The following is an 18,271-nucleotide window of genomic DNA, read 5'->3' as shown; positions in this document are numbered from 1 at the left end:
ATGAGTAAAATATGAAAATCTTAGTGAATACAACCCCAAAAAAGAATATTAAAAGAGCTATGAAAATCTTGATAGGTATGGTACAGTTTAACTTCAAAGAAAATCATTTGAATTTCTTGCCTCGTAAAACACTCCTAACCAATGTATCATCTTGCTACTTGAATTTATAGCATTGTTTTGTACCCCACATCAAGAAGAACAATCAATCTAGAAACTAATTGAAATAACCTGCAGATGTCTCAAAAAACTGGATAATAACAATCACTAAGCAGGACCAAATATGATAACTTTTCACTAATAATCACCGAAATTATAAGTCATAAATATTATATAGATGCTGTTATTACATTATTTTTTGCAGATATAACTTAGCTCGTAACATTTGCTGCACTTTTGAAGTATTTTAAATAAGTTCGACATGAGTGCACAGCTCAATCAGTTGGGAGCAAACCTCTTCCTCAACTTGGCAATATCCTTAGAATTCAATCCGAAAACCTTCTCCAAAAGCTCTTCCTTAATTCCAGAACCAAAAATTGCAGTTGGGAGCCTCTGCAATCCTGGGTTTTGGCTGTCGAAACTCCCTAAAATGGTCGCTGGTTTATCTCCAACATTCATTTGAAAGTGTACCACACCTCTAGGAAACACCATGACCTCGCCTTTCTCGATCACTTTGGCAAAAATCCGGTTGCTAGTATCGATAAATCCTGAATAAATCCTTCCCTCCAGCACAAAAGCAGTCTCAGTTGCTCTAGGATGGAAATGTGGCACATTGATTCCATCAACATCAAAGTCTGCCCTTACAAATGACATACCAAGCGTGTTTAATCCCGGGAAGACATTTGAATTTACTGCCACGGATGAGAAGCCAGTTTGCCGATAGTTTCCAGGAGTCTTTATGCCTGAGAATATGAAATCTTCAACTGTGACAGCTGATGAGTTCTTGCATGAGGGGTTACTAGTTGCATATTCTTTGATGGCTACGCAGTAGTCTAGGACTGGATCAGGGTCAGAAGCAAAAACTACATGGCTGCGGAGGAGAACAAAAGCTAAAAAAAGTGTAATTTTCTGAATCATTGTTTGCATTCTTTGGTTATGGATCAAGAATGGTCTTTGAGAGGAAATTGTTGCCCCAATTGGTGAGAAGTATAAGCCTATTAGTTACTGGATGAATAATAAGTATGAATTTCTTGCTATATATATATATATAGAGAGAGAGAGAGAGAGAGAGAGAGAGAGTATAGATAGACAGTGGTTTTCTAATTCATGGTGGACTTAGCTTGGGGACAAAGACTAGCACGTCCAGAGAGGATAGCATTGCCTTTTCTTTTTCTTTTTTTGCCTAGGCCTGTTGGCATTTTCTTGTGGGGGGACTGATTAATTAAAGTGATGTTGAGTTGTGTTCATGGCTTACATAATTGCACAACGCGTATATCAAAAGATTTTGGTATGCTAAACAAATCCCTCACGTAAACACTTCTTTTTTTAATGTAATATTGTAAAATTGACCTAAATCCATGAACTTTCCAACTGCTACAAATGGGGGAAATAAATAAAAAAGAAGAATGACATTGATTTTTTTCTTTTTTTTTGGTTATAGTAGTTCACAAGAATAATGCCATTCCCACGGGTATGTACAACTTTGTAAACAAGATTTTTATCATCTTTTGCTAATTAAACACAGCTGCATGTATGGTGGTTTATTTTGAAAAAATGTTATATCCACAATATTATCAAGATACTTTTACAACAAATTCTAAGTTATAGGTTATTACTAGTTGTTATTAGTGAATAAAAACATAATTTGAGCAGTGATTTCAAATTATAACCAATAACAATTTACCACTAAAATTTATTGTGTTGTAAACATAACATTTCTCTCAAAATTTAGAGGAAAAAAACAAAAAGAATTTAACTATTATGTCGGCTGGGGAATGGGGACGCTCTAAGAAGCACAACCTCATTAAAATTTTTGGGGGGGGTGTCCGTGTCAAACATGGACACTTTGTGAACACCCTCACATGCATGTCTTTGTCCGTCAAACAAAAAAATATAGATTTTTTTTAATTTATTTTAAAGTCCATTTAATTCAATATATTTATAAAAAAAATGATAGTCATCATTTATTTTAAAATAAAAATAAAAATGACATATTCAAAGATATGTGCTAAAGTTTACAATTTAGTTGTATATAATAAAAAAAAAATTAAACAATTTTTTTTTTAATAAAGTGAAGCTTGTTACATACGTTTCAAATATAGAATTCATCCCACTCATTTTTCACGCATTCTACAAATATTCATTATCATCTTATTCTTTTTTCTTTCTCCTCTCAAGAGTCAAAACACCCACAGCCAGATCGGCCACTCCCCTCAAGCTTGCTACACAACATACTTATTTGGTTTTGCAAGCTCAAGACATAAATAATGGTACTTCACTACTTCGGCTTCCATGGGCAACGTATGGATATTGAGTATAATATTTCTTGCCAAACAACTAAAATGACTCCCTTTGAGATACTTTATGGTCATATATCCACACTCGCAATATGAAAAAATAGGATTTTATGTTTCCACTGCATGCAACAAAAACAAGAGATAAAAGCTTTATGCAAAACTTAAGTTTGAGACTGGAGATTGAGGTTTATCTTAAGCTTCAAACCTTGGACAACTTACTATTCATACGTGTGGAAACATAAAGCTTTCTCCAAAGGTTCCTTTTCCACAAAGCTTTCTCAATGAAAATATAAAGTTTTCTCCAAGCTAGGTTTCTTTTACAACTTTTTATTCATGGACGTGGGAACATAACAAGAAGCTTACTTTTTGGATCCCCCCTGCAACATCTACATCTTGTGTTTCTCATTTTTCAACAGAGAAAACACTTTATTCAAACTATGCATGAATAGAGCCTACTCAAGGTCGATGAAGATGGAGAAGTCATGTTAGAACCGAATGTGATGATTGATTTCGGTTGGCTGAAACTTGATCAAAAGATCATACAATAGGTCCTACAACTTTGCTAGTTTACCTATTATTAGAGTTTCCATTTGGGATAAACTTTCTATATAGCAGGTATGCATTTAATACTTTTCTTCCGAACAAATTATATAAATATCTCTAGATGCAAAAGAATATGCTGCAGATAGAGACAATGCACCAACAAACAAACTCGACCGTGTCTTCTCTTTTTTTCTTTTTCTTTTTTTTTCCCCTTTTGGAAAAGAAAACAAAATAAAAATAATAATAAAAGAAGGGCAAATATGTATGCACGCATGTGTGCTATTATCACAAAAACTATATAGTTTTCCTTGTGCCTGTTTACCACGTCTAAATTGGGAAACATGAAAAACAAAGGCAAATATTAACGCACCAATGCTTGAAAGCCTGATTTAGAGTCCTAATTACACCACATTAACGCACCAGCTAGTTTTTCATCCTTTTGTTCCTGCAAGTTAGCATGCGTATTGGGGCACGGGCAAATCAATGTCTAAGACATCACACATCATTTTTCACAAACTTTTTGCGTAACTATTAATATGGTTCATTATGATTGGTGCATAATTTAAGTTATGTCATTGATAGATAAAGTGAAAGTGATATTACTCTAATCACAATTTGCCAAAACAGCAAGTTGTGGAAAAAGTTGTCCTTGGAGGGTAAAACTGCACAAATGGCTAGTGCCAATATTTTACATACCATTTACAACTACTCATTTTCAAAGTAACTAGACCAGAGTTAATGGCAAATTATCCCAAAATGCAATTAGATTACCATAGCTCAGGTTCTTGAAACACAACTTAAACAGAAGACTTTTATAGCTCAAAGATGATCTGGTAGAACACCTTAAACAGGGGACTTTTATAGCTCAAGGATGATTTAGTACAAGAACAGTTATTTTGGGTTAACAGCCAAGAAATGGTTCTTCCAAGGTATTAGTAACTATCTATGTCAGTTTCTGGCCTTCGGAGATAATAGCGTAGACAATTCACCAATACCTGCACATTCAAATATATTGTATCATAAGTGTCTTAAAAATGGCTTAATTTTTTAAAAGATAAAATCTAACTTTTTCTAAACCTAGAACATACAAGTTGAAGAAAAAAAATTTAGTAATTGCTCAACACCAGGAAGGAAACTTCCAAGGTGTCCAGCATGTTGATACCTAACTAATTACCTGAGACAAGGAACTGTTTAATGCTGCCCCTCTGTAGCTGACATGAAACTTATCTTTGGCTACCAGTCCCTGTAAGATGAGAGATGAGAACTTGATCTAGCAAAATACGCGAGAGAGAGAGAGAGAGAGAGAGAGAGAGAGAGGGGAAAGCATACTTCTGTATCAATCTCTGCTGATTCCACATCAATGTTAATATCAGCAATGACTTCAATAATTTCTACCAGTAATCCAGGTCTATCTGCGGTCTCTATGTAAAGTAAGCTGTAAATTGCAGAGCAAGATGCATTATGAGATGATACATCAATGCACCCATTCTTTCAAATAAGTGTCAAAACTTCATTCAGATCATGACCTCCCCAACTGGGTGAGTCATGCAAAGATAGAACCAGAAGAGAAACAAGAAGTCAAGAAGAGAAAAATAAAAAAATTAGAAAAAGACCAATTAATCAAAATGCTAAAAGAGAGTAAAACCTCCTCTTAGGTCCATCTTCCTTGACTTGTATGTGAGTTGCAATATCAATATCAAGCTGCAGAACAAATCAATAACTTCAATTGAAATTTCTACAGTTACAAAAGGCACATTAAATAGAAGTTAGTTTTGCTAGCTAGATTCTAGCCATGAAACCTCTGATTGATCAACATCGTATGACTAAATATATTTTGTTAAATATGCCTCATCCATGGCACGTGGGAAATAAAAAAGACCATTCAATATCAAACCAGTAATAAGCTAAAACGTTGCATTTGGTTCAAAGAATCTAATATTGCTCCCCAACATGCCTAATAATCTAGATGCTTGGGGATGTAAACATACTCAAGTTTGGTTTGATTAGGAATCCAATAAGATTCTCAATTTTAAAAAAAATTAAAAATCTAATAAGATTCCTGGATGTATGAGATTCCCACGTTTGGTTTATTCTTAGGAATCTTATTGGAATTATTTATTCTTTTTGTAATATTTTTGGATTTATAAATACAATATCAAGTGTATACATCAATTTTATATGGCTCCCTACAAATAATTAATGAGAAAGATAATATTGGCTATGAATAAAGTCAATTTCACAAAATAACAGTCAAATATTCTGAATGACACGTACAAGACCAAAATAATTATTTCAAACTCTTGTTTCATTATTTATCAAAACATCATGCCTTATTAATCAAAATGATGCCCTCCCTATGTGCATTGCTATCATGCAAATGTGTGGAGATTTATATTTTTGATAGTTAAAGGGTATTAAAGAGGGGATAAAACTATCACTTTAAAGAAAATATAACTTTTTCATGCAATGGGAATGTTGATACCCACCTTTATAAGAGTGAATCCACATTCCCACAAAAGTGAGGTTTGGTAGGAATCCAAATGTCTGCTCCTATGTGTTAATTGCAACCAAACATGGGAATACAAGAGGATTCCAAAGAATCTTAAAAGATTACCATGAAAAAACCAAAAGACTAGTAAAAGTTTTGAGACGCCAAATGAACTTGTCTAGATATATAGTTGCATTATGATAAGGACAAAGTTTTCCTCCAACCAATTAGATGGTGATTTATAAAACCATCAATCTGTATAATTTTAATAAGTCATGTGACTAAACATATACGTGGATGTTTTTATAAATTGCCACATAGTGGGTTGGAGTCCAAACCGGTTTGGAGGTAGACTTTTTCCTTATGAGAATGGGAAGTAGCAGAACTGGAAGACAAGAGAGAGGGGCTGGGGAAGTAAATGGACATATAGGTGTCCCTTCTAGCATTTACAGTCAAGCATGCAATATATTTCTTCTTTATTTCACATGTGTGGATACAGAATGCTTTCAAAGTGACAATCATGAAAGGAATTGTACAAGTGCTCATGTACATGTATGTATGTAAATGCACATACAAGTTTTCAACCATTTTTGCCATCAATTGATTCACACTATCACCCGTGAGACTAGGTAGACGTCTCTATCACAATTATACAGAAGACACAAGCCAAGGCTTATTCCACTCCAAGCCTCAATTTTTTTTTTATTACTAATAACAATTTCATTGGCTAACCAAAAATACTTGCACACCACAATGAAAGAAATCTATTATTTGCACGTTAGAATCAAAACCCATGTAATCTAAATGTTGTTCAGTTACATAGTTTCATCATGGACCCGAATGAAATGCATTTCCGTACTGGAAGCTCAATCTCTGAAAAGTATGTCCAATGTAGAGAAGCATAAAAAAGAAATTTTACTAAGAAGATAAGGTTCTAATATTAAAGGATATTCAACAAATCACCTTTTTCTCTGGAGCTTTTATTCCAAAAGCCTCACCCAGAGCCAGTTGCACGCTACATTCCTACAAGAAATTAAGAATAAAAATTGACACTTAACATCATGCCTTATTAATCAAAATGATGCCCTCCCTATGTGCATTGCTATCATGCAAATGTGTGGAGATTTATATTTTTGATAGTTAAAGGGTATTAAAGAGGGGATAAAACTATCACTTTAAAGAAAATATAACTTTTTCATGCAATGGGAATGTTGATACCCACCTTTATAAGAGTGAATCCACATTCCCACAAAAGTGAGGTTTGGTAGGAATCCAAATGTCTGCTCCTATGTGTTAATTGCAACCAAACATGGGAATACAAGAGGATTCCAAAGAATCTTAAAAGATTACCATGAAAAATCCAAAAGACTAGTAAAAGTTTTGAGACGCCAAATGAACTTGTCTAGATATATAGTTGCATTATGATAAGGACAAAGTTTTCCTCCAACCAATTAGATGGTGATTTATAAAACCATCAATCTGTATAATTTTAATAAGTCATGTGACTAAACATATACGTGGATGTTTTTATAAATTGCCACATAGTGGGTTGGAGTCCAAACCGGTTTGGAGGTAGACTTTTTCCTTATGAGAATGGGAAGTAGCAGAACTGGAAGACAAGAGAGAGGGGCTGGGGAAGTAAATGGACATATAGGTGTCCCTTCTAGCATTTACAGTCAAGCATGCAATATATTTCTTCTTTATTTCACATGTGTGGATACAGAATGCTTTCAAAGTGACAATCATGAAAGGAATTGTACAAGTGCTCATGTACATGTATGTATGTAAATGCACATACAAGTTTTCAACCATTTTTGCCATCAATTGATTCACACTATCACCCGTGAGACTAGGTAGACGTCTCTATCACAATTATACAGAAGACACAAGCCAAGGCTTATTCCACTCCAAGCCTCAATTTTTTTTTTATTACTAATAACAATTTCATTGGCTAACCAAAAATACTTGCACACCACAATGAAAGAAATCTATTATTTGCACGTTAGAATCAAAACCCATGTAATCTAAATGTTGTTCAGTTACATAGTTTCATCATGGACCCGAATGAAATGCATTTCCGTACTGGAAGCTCAATCTCTGAAAAGTATGTCCAATGTAGAGAAGCATAAAAAAGAAATTTTACTAAGAAGATAAGGTTCTAATATTTAAGGATATTCAACAAATCACCTTTTTCTCTGGAGCTTTTATTCCAAAAGCCTCACCCAGAGCCAGTTGCACGCTACATTCCTACAAGAAATTAAGAATAAAAATTGACACTGATGAAAAACCAGTTGTCAGAAATGTAAGATAACTGGGGGAAAAAAACTCCCTCCAACTTGCGTCCCTCAAAACTCCGAAGGATAAAACAAAAATAGAACATAAATATTGTAGAGTATACTCACGGGATGATACTCCAAAAGATTGTTAATGATGGTAAGTCGAATCCTCTCTAACATATCAGGATCTTCAACTTTGCGCCCAGTGTCTCTAGCATAACCAAATTCAATCTGTAAATGCTAAAAACTTGCAGTAAACAAGTACCAGTACAATAATTAGACCATTGGGCTGATGTGAATTTTTCAGTATTCTGATATCTAGTGTTGGTAGCATTGTCAATATAGAAAATTATGTAAAGCATCTTGTTAATCTCCACTCACATATTCTTGATGCAAACAAAAAAAATGGTTTAAGAAGACAAACAATAAGAACAATGTGAAAGTGCAACTAGTTTCTCTACACTATTAGCTTCAAAATATTCTGCTTGGCTCAGAAGTTTATATATCAACATCCAATAGATGAACTGACTAGACGTATGGATATATTGCAGTATGACAGGGCTTTTAAGAATGTAAACTGACTAGCTTCAATTACCCATTGGATTTTGGTTAAAATACATGTTTTTGTCCAACCGTTGTTGCTGACCTGCTTGAATTTTTATTTTATTTCTTAAAAGTAATAATATTTTATTGAAAAAAGACTACTTCATGTACATAATAATTAACACAAAGAAGCCTAAAGATATACAAAGAAAAGGTATTATGCACAACTACAGGATTGACATCAATTTTAGAGCAAAGCTTCTGATGCTTAAAAAAAATCCACACAAAATAGGTTTTAGGATCCCCCTTATGAAAAAAAAATTACATTACAGTCTCTGACAAGCTAAAGCAGGGCCCTTGACTAATTAAGTTTTAGCCTCATCCAATCTAGAAGTGACAACAAATTTTGTCTTGCAACAGGTTGGACTAATTGCACGTACTACTTTGAGAAGAGAGATATTTGTCTCTAATGGTAGAAAATTAGAGGAAAAGAATAAAGAATTTTGGTTGCAGATGAAGAAAAATTAACCACTTGACTAATTAACAAATTTCCTTTACCACCATGTAAGGAATAACTTTTTTTTTTATAGGTAATAAATATTTCATTAATAAAAAGTACATCATGTTCACAATGATGAACAGACTGTACTTGAAACAAATACAAAAAAAAAAAAAAACAAAACAAAACAAAATCACAAAGAAACAAAAACAGATTGCAGAAAATCAAATACAGAAATACATTGAGTAAAACCCCAAATATGAGACCACCCAAACAATGTCCCAACTAGCAAAGACTTCAAAAGATCAACAGATTTCTCAACATCCTCAAAAGTGTGGGTATTTCGTTCCCTCCAAATTAGCCACATCAAACAAGTTGGCACCATATTCCAAATTGAAGAAGGGTGTATCCCCAAATAATTCTCCCATGCACAAAGAAGAGAAACAACCGTCCTTGACATCATCCACTGTATACCAAACATCAAAAAAACTTCACTCCACAAGGCATTTGCAAACTTACAATAAAGTAAAAGATGATCCACTCTTTCTCCATCGCAGCAGCACAAACAACACGAATTAACCAAAGGCAGGTTCCTTTTTACAAGGTTATCAATAGTAAGAATACTATCCCGAGCTGCTGTCCATAAAAAGAAAGAAACTCTTCAAGGTACCTTAGAACTCCAAATACACTTCCAAGGGAAAGAAATGGTAGGAGGAGCAGATAAGGAATTATAAAACGAGCGCACATCAAAAACACCATTCGGGGTAACTTCCAAAACAAACTATCAACCCCCACATCCCTTCGCATTTCGGAATAAATATGCTCGTAAAAAGGATCCACTTCCTCCACCTCCCAATCATCAGGAGCCCAGTGGAATTGAATATTCCAACTCCTACTACCACTGTCTGATGTAATAGTAATCAACTCAGAAATCCAGACATCTTTACCCAAAGCACGAGAGAAAAGATCAGGGTAAAGATCTTTTAAGGGAATGTGTCCACACCAAAGGTCATGCCAGAATCGAATACAAAGATCCTCTCCCACCACATACAACACATGACCAAAGAAACTCTTTGCACCTTTTCTAATATTCTTCCACATTCCACACCCCTGCGAACCTTTACCAACTCTAGTGCTCCAACCTCCACTAGTCTCTCCATACTTGGTAGCTATAACCTGATACCATAAACGACTGGTTTCACATCCAAACCGCCATAATCATTTTCCAAGCAAGGCTTGATTAAACAAGCCAATCCTTCGTATCCCCAAAACTCCTGCCTCAACTGGCCAACACACCTTATTCCAAGCAACAAGTGGAAATTTGAAAGCTTCCTTAGAACTTCCCGGAAGAAATTTCTTTGGATTTGTTCTAATCTATCTGCCACAACTTGAGAGATAGGAAACAAGGATAAAAAATAGGTGGGAAGGGATAACTTACAATCGCTTAATGAAAAATTTTGTTTGTTTGACAGATCCCTCAGTGGCAACAGTTCCTTTTGACACATCCAATCCCAAATCTTTCAATGCTTTCATCTGCCCTAGCATAATAAACCAAGGAAACTCATTAGCTTTAACAGTTTTCAAGAATCTATTAGTATTAAATTCATCAGAAAGGGAGAGCAATGCTCAGTTATGAACCTACTATGAGGCCTCCTTTACTTATCCTTAGTGATTCTGAATTACTTCTTTTTATATTTATTAAAAAAAAAAAAAAATAGAAGGAAAAGGACAAGAAAGTACGCAGGCAGTGTACTAAAGGTCTTCATTAGGGATTCTAAATTACTAAGCAAGAACAGCACAGTTGGTATTCAGTTAATGTGTTTTCTACCAATAACCCCCACCAAATTTGCTTAATTTCTAGTAATCCTTTAAGTTCCCGCTTTTCAGTTAAAAAAAAATATATATATATAGATATTAATCTGTGGAATTCCAGCATATCAAACATGGCCCTATTTGAGAATCTAACTGGCTAGCAATTTTTAAGAAAACCAACTAAGAAAATTTTCTTCATAAAAAAAAAAGATTGCAATGTCAGCCTGTCCCACATTCCTTCGCAATGTGATAGCTACCCCAAGTATGTTTCGTGTACAGTAATTTAGAAATTCATGATGTATGTTATCTTATACTAGTTTCTTCACAGAGAGTGAATAGCATAAGTTGCCAGCGGCCACTTTACCGTGTCAAGGAGAGCTCCAAGGCGATCTCCAAAGCTGAGCTGCACAATCGTTGCATCAGAATCTGAATCTTGATCTATATGGACTTTTGGCATAGGGACATAATCAGCATCTTGTTCGGACTTCTGCATTACAATTATCCCACCAACTTATAGTAATTTATCCTTTAAGAAAAACCAAACCAAAAGGATTACATCCTAATACTTCCAAAGTTGACCATACTTACAGAGTCCATAAAAAAAAAATGAAGAAGAAGAAGAAGAAGAAAAAGACAACCAAACAACTCATCTAGTGATGCAATTACGTGGGCAATGTTGAAATACTATAGCTGAATTAAATTTATTTTGTAAATGTACAAAAATAAATTAAAGTTATCTAGGGTTTCATCATAAACGTTTTAGTTTGGTCCTTTACTCTCCACACATGAAGGTATTGTTATTACCTTATTAATCTAAGCCAATGAGCTATACTCAACTGGCTCTTCCTTCTCCCATAATAATGGATTGGAAGGTGAGGTTATAAAGTCAAGACCCACTAGGTGGGTGTAACTTACCAATCAAAAATAAATAAAATCTAAGCATTCTGAGTTTTAATTCGAAAGGGAAACATTTTCATTAGTAAACTGTTACAAACCATGGGTAGGTAATATATATTACACCTTTACACCACCCATTGTACCCCAAATAAGCTTAAAACCTTAGTCCACAACTCTCTGACCATAGAACAATGAAATGAGTAACGATCAACTGTCTACCAATTTCTTTTGCAAATACAATACCAATTTACTAAAATAATACACCTTTTTCTCAAATTTTCTATTGTTAAGATTCTCCTGCTGTCCCAAAAAAAAAAAAAGCAACTCTGGTTGGGACCTTAGCCTTCCAGATACTTTTCCATGGGAAATTCACATCTCCATTAGGAACTAAAGCTCTATAGTAATAGTTGACCTCAAACCCCTTTTATGTAGCTGATGTCCAACAAATATTATCATCTCCATCTCCCTGTCATGTATTGTTTTGATAAAATTCAAAACCAAAAGAACAAAGTCATTGCAATACCGCATGTGATATGCTATTGAATCTTCCCTACATGCACAAGATGAAATAGCTCCAGGAAAGCCTCCTTCAAAAGATCACCACATCAAATTTCATACAAAAATCTAACTTTGGTATCATCACCCACCTTAAACTTGATGAATTGCAAAAAAATTTCCCAATCTCTTTGAATATGTTTCCACAAAGTACCATACTCCTCTACAATCTCTCCATTAACAACATTAGTTCACCATCCACCCCACATAGTATTATACTTCTTCCCTACTACCCTCCTCCACAATCTTAACCACTCCCCCAAAAGAGCTTTAAAAACTTCACAAATTTTATTTAACAAAATGGCATTTACTAAATCTTGCCATAACTTTTCAATGCAGTGATCCACATCTACTAGCAGGCATGTTTGAAATGGTGCTTTTGATCAAGGTAATTATATCTCCCTTTGAGAGATAAAGTTGTTTCCATCCTGCCAGTCTTTTGTCCATCTTCTCCAAAATGGTGTTCTAGATAGTCTTTGCTTTGAATTTGGCACCCAAAGGAAGACCTAAATATTTCATTGCTAAGATCGACATATTACACCCCAAAATAGTTGCCAAACTCCTCCAGATTATTCACATCACCAACTACTAGCTTTGACTTTCCCAACTTAACCTTTAGATCAGAGACAGCTTCAAACCTAGTAAAAATATGCCTCAAATGCAAAATCTGATTTGGGTCAGCTTCAGATAACCCACTGGGGGGTTATTTGTCACTATCCCAAGAAAATGTGAAAAGTAAATAACTGCAAGGAAATAAAATTCTCAACTAAATCTTTTAATATCAGTACATCCCACAACACCAAAGGAATGATGACCGTGCAAGACTCAAATAACAAGTTGTTCCATTGGTGGGTACTCTTCCCTTGAACAAACAATGTATTCAGTTGCTTTAAGCAGAAATATGGAAAAAAAATTGTAGGTTTAAAGGATTCTATACATTATTAATCAATTGTACAAGCAACTACAATCATTGCATCAATGTTCATGAAAACAAAACTCTACCTCCATAATCATGATAATATGCATCTTTTTCATACTCAAAGTTTTCCTAACAACAAGTCAAATACATAACATATGAAGTGGAAAGAATCATGTTACTGACCAAGGTTGAACTAACTGCATTCAAACCATCAGCAGATGCGTACAAAATGTTCCTGCATAACAGATGAAGCAATATTAGATAACAAATCATTCAAGGTCAAAATCAGACCCAGACCCAGACCCAGACCACATAAAGATCATATAATATACATCAATACTAGAGAATTATTACAACTAGTATACCAATTAACAGGGTCAAAAACCATGAAGTGCAACTACAACTACACCATCACTGAATAAACCACAAACATCCAAAAATATAAACAAAGTTTCATATTATTCCATCCAGAATATTTTATGAGATTGTGACAGGAAGAGTTAGGAGGATCCATAACCAAATGTTCTGTCGGTAAAATAAAAGAATAAGAAATATATTTCAGCTTCTACTTTAGCCTCAGCAAAGTAACTTGCTCTTGATAAATCAGTTACAAACTTACAAGCGTCCTTCGTTAGTTCTCTTTATGAGTGGTCCTTTGTGCCAGGTCTTACAGATAGTAACTCTATCCATTCTTTCATAGATTCAATCCATATGTAGATAGTTTTCCATTTGTAATTTTTAGGCTACTTCATGACTATTGTTACAAGGTAGCCTTGTTTCAATTATAAAAAAAAAATTGACCTATCAAAAGAAAAATCAATTGGAGTTTGAACAAGACAAATTCTGATATCACTATTTTTATTTTTATTCATATACACTCAGATGGACCTAGTGATTGTACAGAGCTAAATTCAGCTGTTATTAAAATCCTAGAACCCAGATATCCAGGTTTTAAATTTCAACATGGGCATCGAAAACTAATTGAAAAGCTTTGATTTTAAGGTTCTGCAAACAAGTAGAGGATGATAGAAGACCAAATTCTTCAGTCAACTAAGAATAGAACAAATATTTAACACTATTTACTTGAACATATTCACTTTATTAAAAACATTAAAAAAAAAAACACACAAAAGTATAGATCCTTCTTTTCTTTTCTTTTCCTTAATATTTTCCTCAGTAACTACTAATTAAAAAATTATTTTACTCAGTAACCAAACAGACAATCAATTATTTAACTTTGAAGACTTTTCAAAGCATATTCTCAGGAATCAAACATAGCACCAGGTTGATCAACATGTTGCTTCATAATTGAAGATATAAACTAAACAAAATTGATCAATTTTCAGAATCCAAGAATAGGAACCAAAATAATCCAATCGAACAGAGTAAAATTCACAAATCTAGTACACATATCCTCCATTTGGTTGCTGAGAAAACAGACAAATTCTGATATCACTCTTTTTTTTTATAAATTCATATAAACTCAGCGGGACCAAGTGATTGTACTGAGCTAAATTCAGCTGTTATTAAAATCCTAAGACCCAGATATCCAAGTTTTAAAGTTCAACATGGGCATCTAAAATTAATTGAAAACCTTTAATTTTAACTTTTAAGGTTCTGCAAACTAGTAGGACAATAGAAGACCAAATACTTCAGTCAACTAAGAATAGAACAAATATTTAACACTATTTACTTGAACATATTCACTTTATTAAAAACACAAAAGTATAGATCCTTCTTTTCTTTTCTTTTCCTTACTATTTTCCTCAGTAACTACTAATTAAAAATTTATTTTCCTCAGTAACCAAACAGAGGATCAATTATTTAACTTTGAAAACTTTTCAAAGCATATTCTCAGGAATCAAACACAGCACCAGGTCGTTGCATATTATTTTTTTTTAATTTGATCAACATGCTGCTTCATGATTGAAGATATAAACAAAACAAAACTGATCATTTTTCAGAATCCAGGAATGGGAACCGAAACAATCCAATCGAACAGAGTAAAATTCACAAATCTAGTACACATATCCCCCGTTTGGATGCTGAGAAAACAGATAAAGCCAGGAAAAAAAATATATAATCTATCTGAAGTTGACAGAAATGAATATCACCTACTTTGAACAGAGTAAGATTTACAAATAGACTACAATTATATCACCGTTTGGCTGCTGAGAAAACAGAGAAAGTAGAAAATAAATGAAATCTTACGAAAATCAAAGCGGAGCTTCGTCATGCACATGCACATACGAAGTTTTTTTTTTTTTTTTTTCTTGGCATCCAAACAGCGAAAGAACAGGAGCGAGTGACTTACTTTTTAGTGGAGAAAGTGAATCCAAGTTCGGAGCACTTGTTCGGAACTCCGAAAACCGAGAGTATCGGAGCGAAATCGAGAGCGAAAACCCTAGATCGGTGGCGGAAGGCAGAGGAAGAAGAGGCAAAGAAGACGCTGGAGTTTGCGACAGCCATTTTGGAAGTTTTTTGAGGAAATGGTTAGTGGAAGAGAGTGGTGATGGCTGTTAGTTTTGGAGTTAGTTTTACTCTTGAGTAGTGTACAAGTACGTGCTAGTCTTGTATGATATTTTTTTTGTTTGAAAATGTCAAAGCAATGAGTTGCAAATAATTCTAGAAGTACAAATTATTGCATGAAAATTTTTTATCAAATTTTTTGTGTTCGTAGACTTCTCTAAATTTTATTTTATAAGTTTGAATGTTTGAATTTTTTTTTATTTGTAAAATATTTTTATAAACTTTTATGGAAAAGAAAAAGTAACTGACTTCTTTGACACTTTTTATTTTTGGTAAATTACAAATTACTCTCCTAAAGTTTAGAGAAGTTTAGATTTTACACCTTAAATTTTGAAATTTAGATTTTACCTTTGAAGTTTGAGATTGTTTGGATTTTATAACATGACATTTCAAAATTTAGATTTTACCTTCTAATTTTAGAATTTTAGAGATGTTTGGACTTTATGCTCTAAAATTTGGGGATGTTTCGATTTTACATTCTAAAATTTCAGAATTTTGAGATGTAAAACCTAAATATTTCAAAACTTTAGAGGGTAAAATTAATATTCTGAAATGTCAAAGTATAAATCTAAATACTCATAAACTTCAGGAGATAAAATCTAAATTCTGAAATTTTAAGCTATAAAATTCAAATACTTCCAAATTTTAGAAGAATAATTTACAATAAACTCTTTTATTTTTATATTTTTCATAAAATTAGTATCAAAATTTTCCTAAATACTCTATTACTAAATGCTCTAAACACATTCGTTAACCCAACCTTTCTTTTTTAACAATGTTATCTCTAACATCACTTGGGTTGGCCTTGAGTCAGTTGAGTGTGAGGTCATTTGGGTGGGGTTCAGAGTGGTTGCATGCCATGTTGGATTGCATGTGTCATGAGGTTCAAGTGGAAAGATTATTATTTATGTTCTTTTTGTAACAGAAGTGGGGCTCAAGAGCCAACCTTTTTATCTTCTTTTGTTTGATCTTGATTGATGATGGATGGGAAGCATTGGGCATATCCCTAATCCTCCTTTGTCCTTTTTCTTTCGAAGTCTCTCTCACATAGAAAAGTGAAATTAGTGTATTTTGATTATAATAAATAGAAAGGTGACTATCTTGATATTTATTTTAACACTTTGTTTTCCTTTCCTTGTTTTTGTGTAAACATTGCAATTGTACACACAAAATTCGTAAAAAAGATAAATCACACAATTACGAAATAGTGTAACAAATTATCAATTTATATTAATTTGTATTTTTTATCTTCTTTTGTTTGATCTTGATTGATGATGGATGGGAAGCATTGGGCATATCCCTAATCCTCCTTTGTCCTTTTTCTTTCGAAGTCTCTCTCACATAGAAAAGTGAAATTAGTGTATTTTGATTATAATAAATAGAAAGGTGACTATCTTGATATTTATTTTAACACTTTGTTTTCCTTTCCTTGTTTTTGTGTAAACATTGCAATTGTACACACAAAATTCGTAAAAAAGATAAATCACACAATTACGAAATAGTGTAACAAATTATCAATTTATATTAATTTGTATATATGTGAGTACAGTACTCTGTATGACTTTTTACAGTAAAAAAATACAATAAAACTCTTCTTATTCGATCTCCAAAGAACTTTACGACCCAAAAGGCTATGAAACTTGATCTTGAATCGCACTTGGATGTCTCCAAGTTGGATGTGTGATTGGATGTATTTGATCTTTGATTTGAAGTTGAGGGCCGTTGACTTGATCTCGAACTAAATTGAAGAAAAATCCCTATTTTGATTTGAAGAAGTGGAAATGAGCCCTGATTTTGAAGGAGCAAGGGTGTTTTTTTGCATTTAGAGATGACTCTCTATTTTTGTAGAGTATCAGTAGGGTTTTTCTCTCTAAGTTTCTCCTCCTTTTTACATATGAGAGGCCTTTATTTATAAGCAACTCAATAGCATTTGATTTGGAATATTCTCTCAACATTTATTGAGGGTTAATTACAAATTTAAATTTGAATTTAATTTGTTCTATCATTCAATAAGAATTTTTTATGTGAGTCTTTTCTTCTGACATTGCTATATGGCCTTCTTCATTTAGTGCTGCCATGTGACTTGGACACATGTCATTTATATGTGAGTCATGGTAACTCAAAAACTTAAATGTGGCTTGATTTCATTTGTTGATTGTCCACTGTTAACACATGATCAAATGCAAACTAATTTGACCACAAGTATTTGATCATGATCAATCAAATGGCTGTAAATACATCATAAAATTTTGACGTCTACAACAATATTTTATATTTGTTAATAATTTTAAGTCCCTTGATAATAAAGTAATAAAGCCCTATTCTTGGTATGTATTGAGGTTATTAGTAGTATTTAGATTATATAAGGCAATCACAACTAAAAAATGCTTCAAACCATACCTTCTTCATTCTTATGCCCATATCTCAAAAAATATAATTTATATAATTAGAAAATAAATAAAAATTTCTAATGTCAAGAGGCACTTCTTACTTCTTAGGAGAAAGGGAAAACTTTAGCCAAATTTTATCGATTTTCTTTTTTAACAAACCCCTTTTTGGAAAGTCTTGTTCTTGTTTTTCCTCAAACATTTTTCAATGTTCTACTAACCCTTCTTGTTAAATTGTGATTCCTAGGATTCTTGAGAAGAACTCTCTTTTTTCTTCAATTTGATCTCCAATTCTTGTCACTAGAAGGCCAATCAAATTGACTCACCCTTTAGCTAGAAACTAGTATGTAACCCCGTACTATCGCACGGG

At 33.4% G+C, this 18,271-nt stretch overlaps 2 protein-coding genes across 2 annotated transcripts; both read right to left on the bottom strand.

The window, feature by feature from the left end:
• Positions 1-265: 265 nt before the first annotated feature.
• Positions 266-1,334, bottom strand: LOC111994043 (germin-like protein subfamily 3 member 2). The gene has a single exon (XM_024025903.2). It carries the CDS (start codon positions 1,081-1,083, stop codon positions 436-438), a length of 648 nt encoding a protein of 215 aa, XP_023881671.1. The 5' UTR covers positions 1,084-1,334; the 3' UTR covers positions 266-435.
• Positions 1,335-3,546: 2,212 nt separating this feature from the next.
• On the bottom strand, positions 3,547-15,546 carry LOC111994037 (ACT domain-containing protein ACR12). Its single transcript, XM_024025896.2, has 10 exons — positions 15,300-15,546; positions 13,169-13,220; positions 10,979-11,101; positions 10,241-10,335; positions 7,887-7,971; positions 7,672-7,731; positions 4,642-4,697; positions 4,326-4,431; positions 4,171-4,239; positions 3,547-3,991 (listed from the first exon to the last, which is right to left on the bottom strand). The coding sequence occupies exons 1-10, from the start codon at positions 15,452-15,454 to the stop codon at positions 3,929-3,931; spliced, it is 864 nt and encodes a 287-aa protein (XP_023881664.2). The 5' UTR covers positions 15,455-15,546; the 3' UTR covers positions 3,547-3,928.
• Positions 15,547-18,271: the final 2,725 nt, after the last annotated feature.

The sequence above is a fragment of the Quercus suber genome, unplaced genomic scaffold (assembly GCF_002906115.3).
Source record: "Quercus suber isolate HL8 unplaced genomic scaffold, Cork oak 2.0 scaffold_85, whole genome shotgun sequence".
Lineage (NCBI taxonomy): Eukaryota > Viridiplantae > Streptophyta > Magnoliopsida > Fagales > Fagaceae > Quercus > Quercus suber.
This window is presented reverse-complemented; position numbering and strand designations above follow the sequence as displayed.

Bases quoted from the DNA above. Each gene is read 5' to 3' on its own strand.
- LOC111994043 (XM_024025903.2), bottom strand. From the start codon at position 1,083: ATGCAAACAATGATTCAGAAAATTACACTTTTTTTAGCTTTTGTTCTC.
- LOC111994037 (XM_024025896.2), bottom strand. From the start codon at position 15,454: ATGGCTGTCGCAAACTCCAGCGTCTTCTTTGCCTCTTCTTCCTCTGCC. The intron at 7,972-10,240 runs GTAAGTTATCCC...TGGTTATGCTAG, and splicing joins AAATTTTTCATTAAGCGATT to AGACACTGGGCGCAAAGTTG. The intron at 4,240-4,325 runs GTATGCTTTCCC...CTCATCTTACAG, and splicing joins CAGCAGAGATTGATACAGAA to GGACTGGTAGCCAAAGATAA.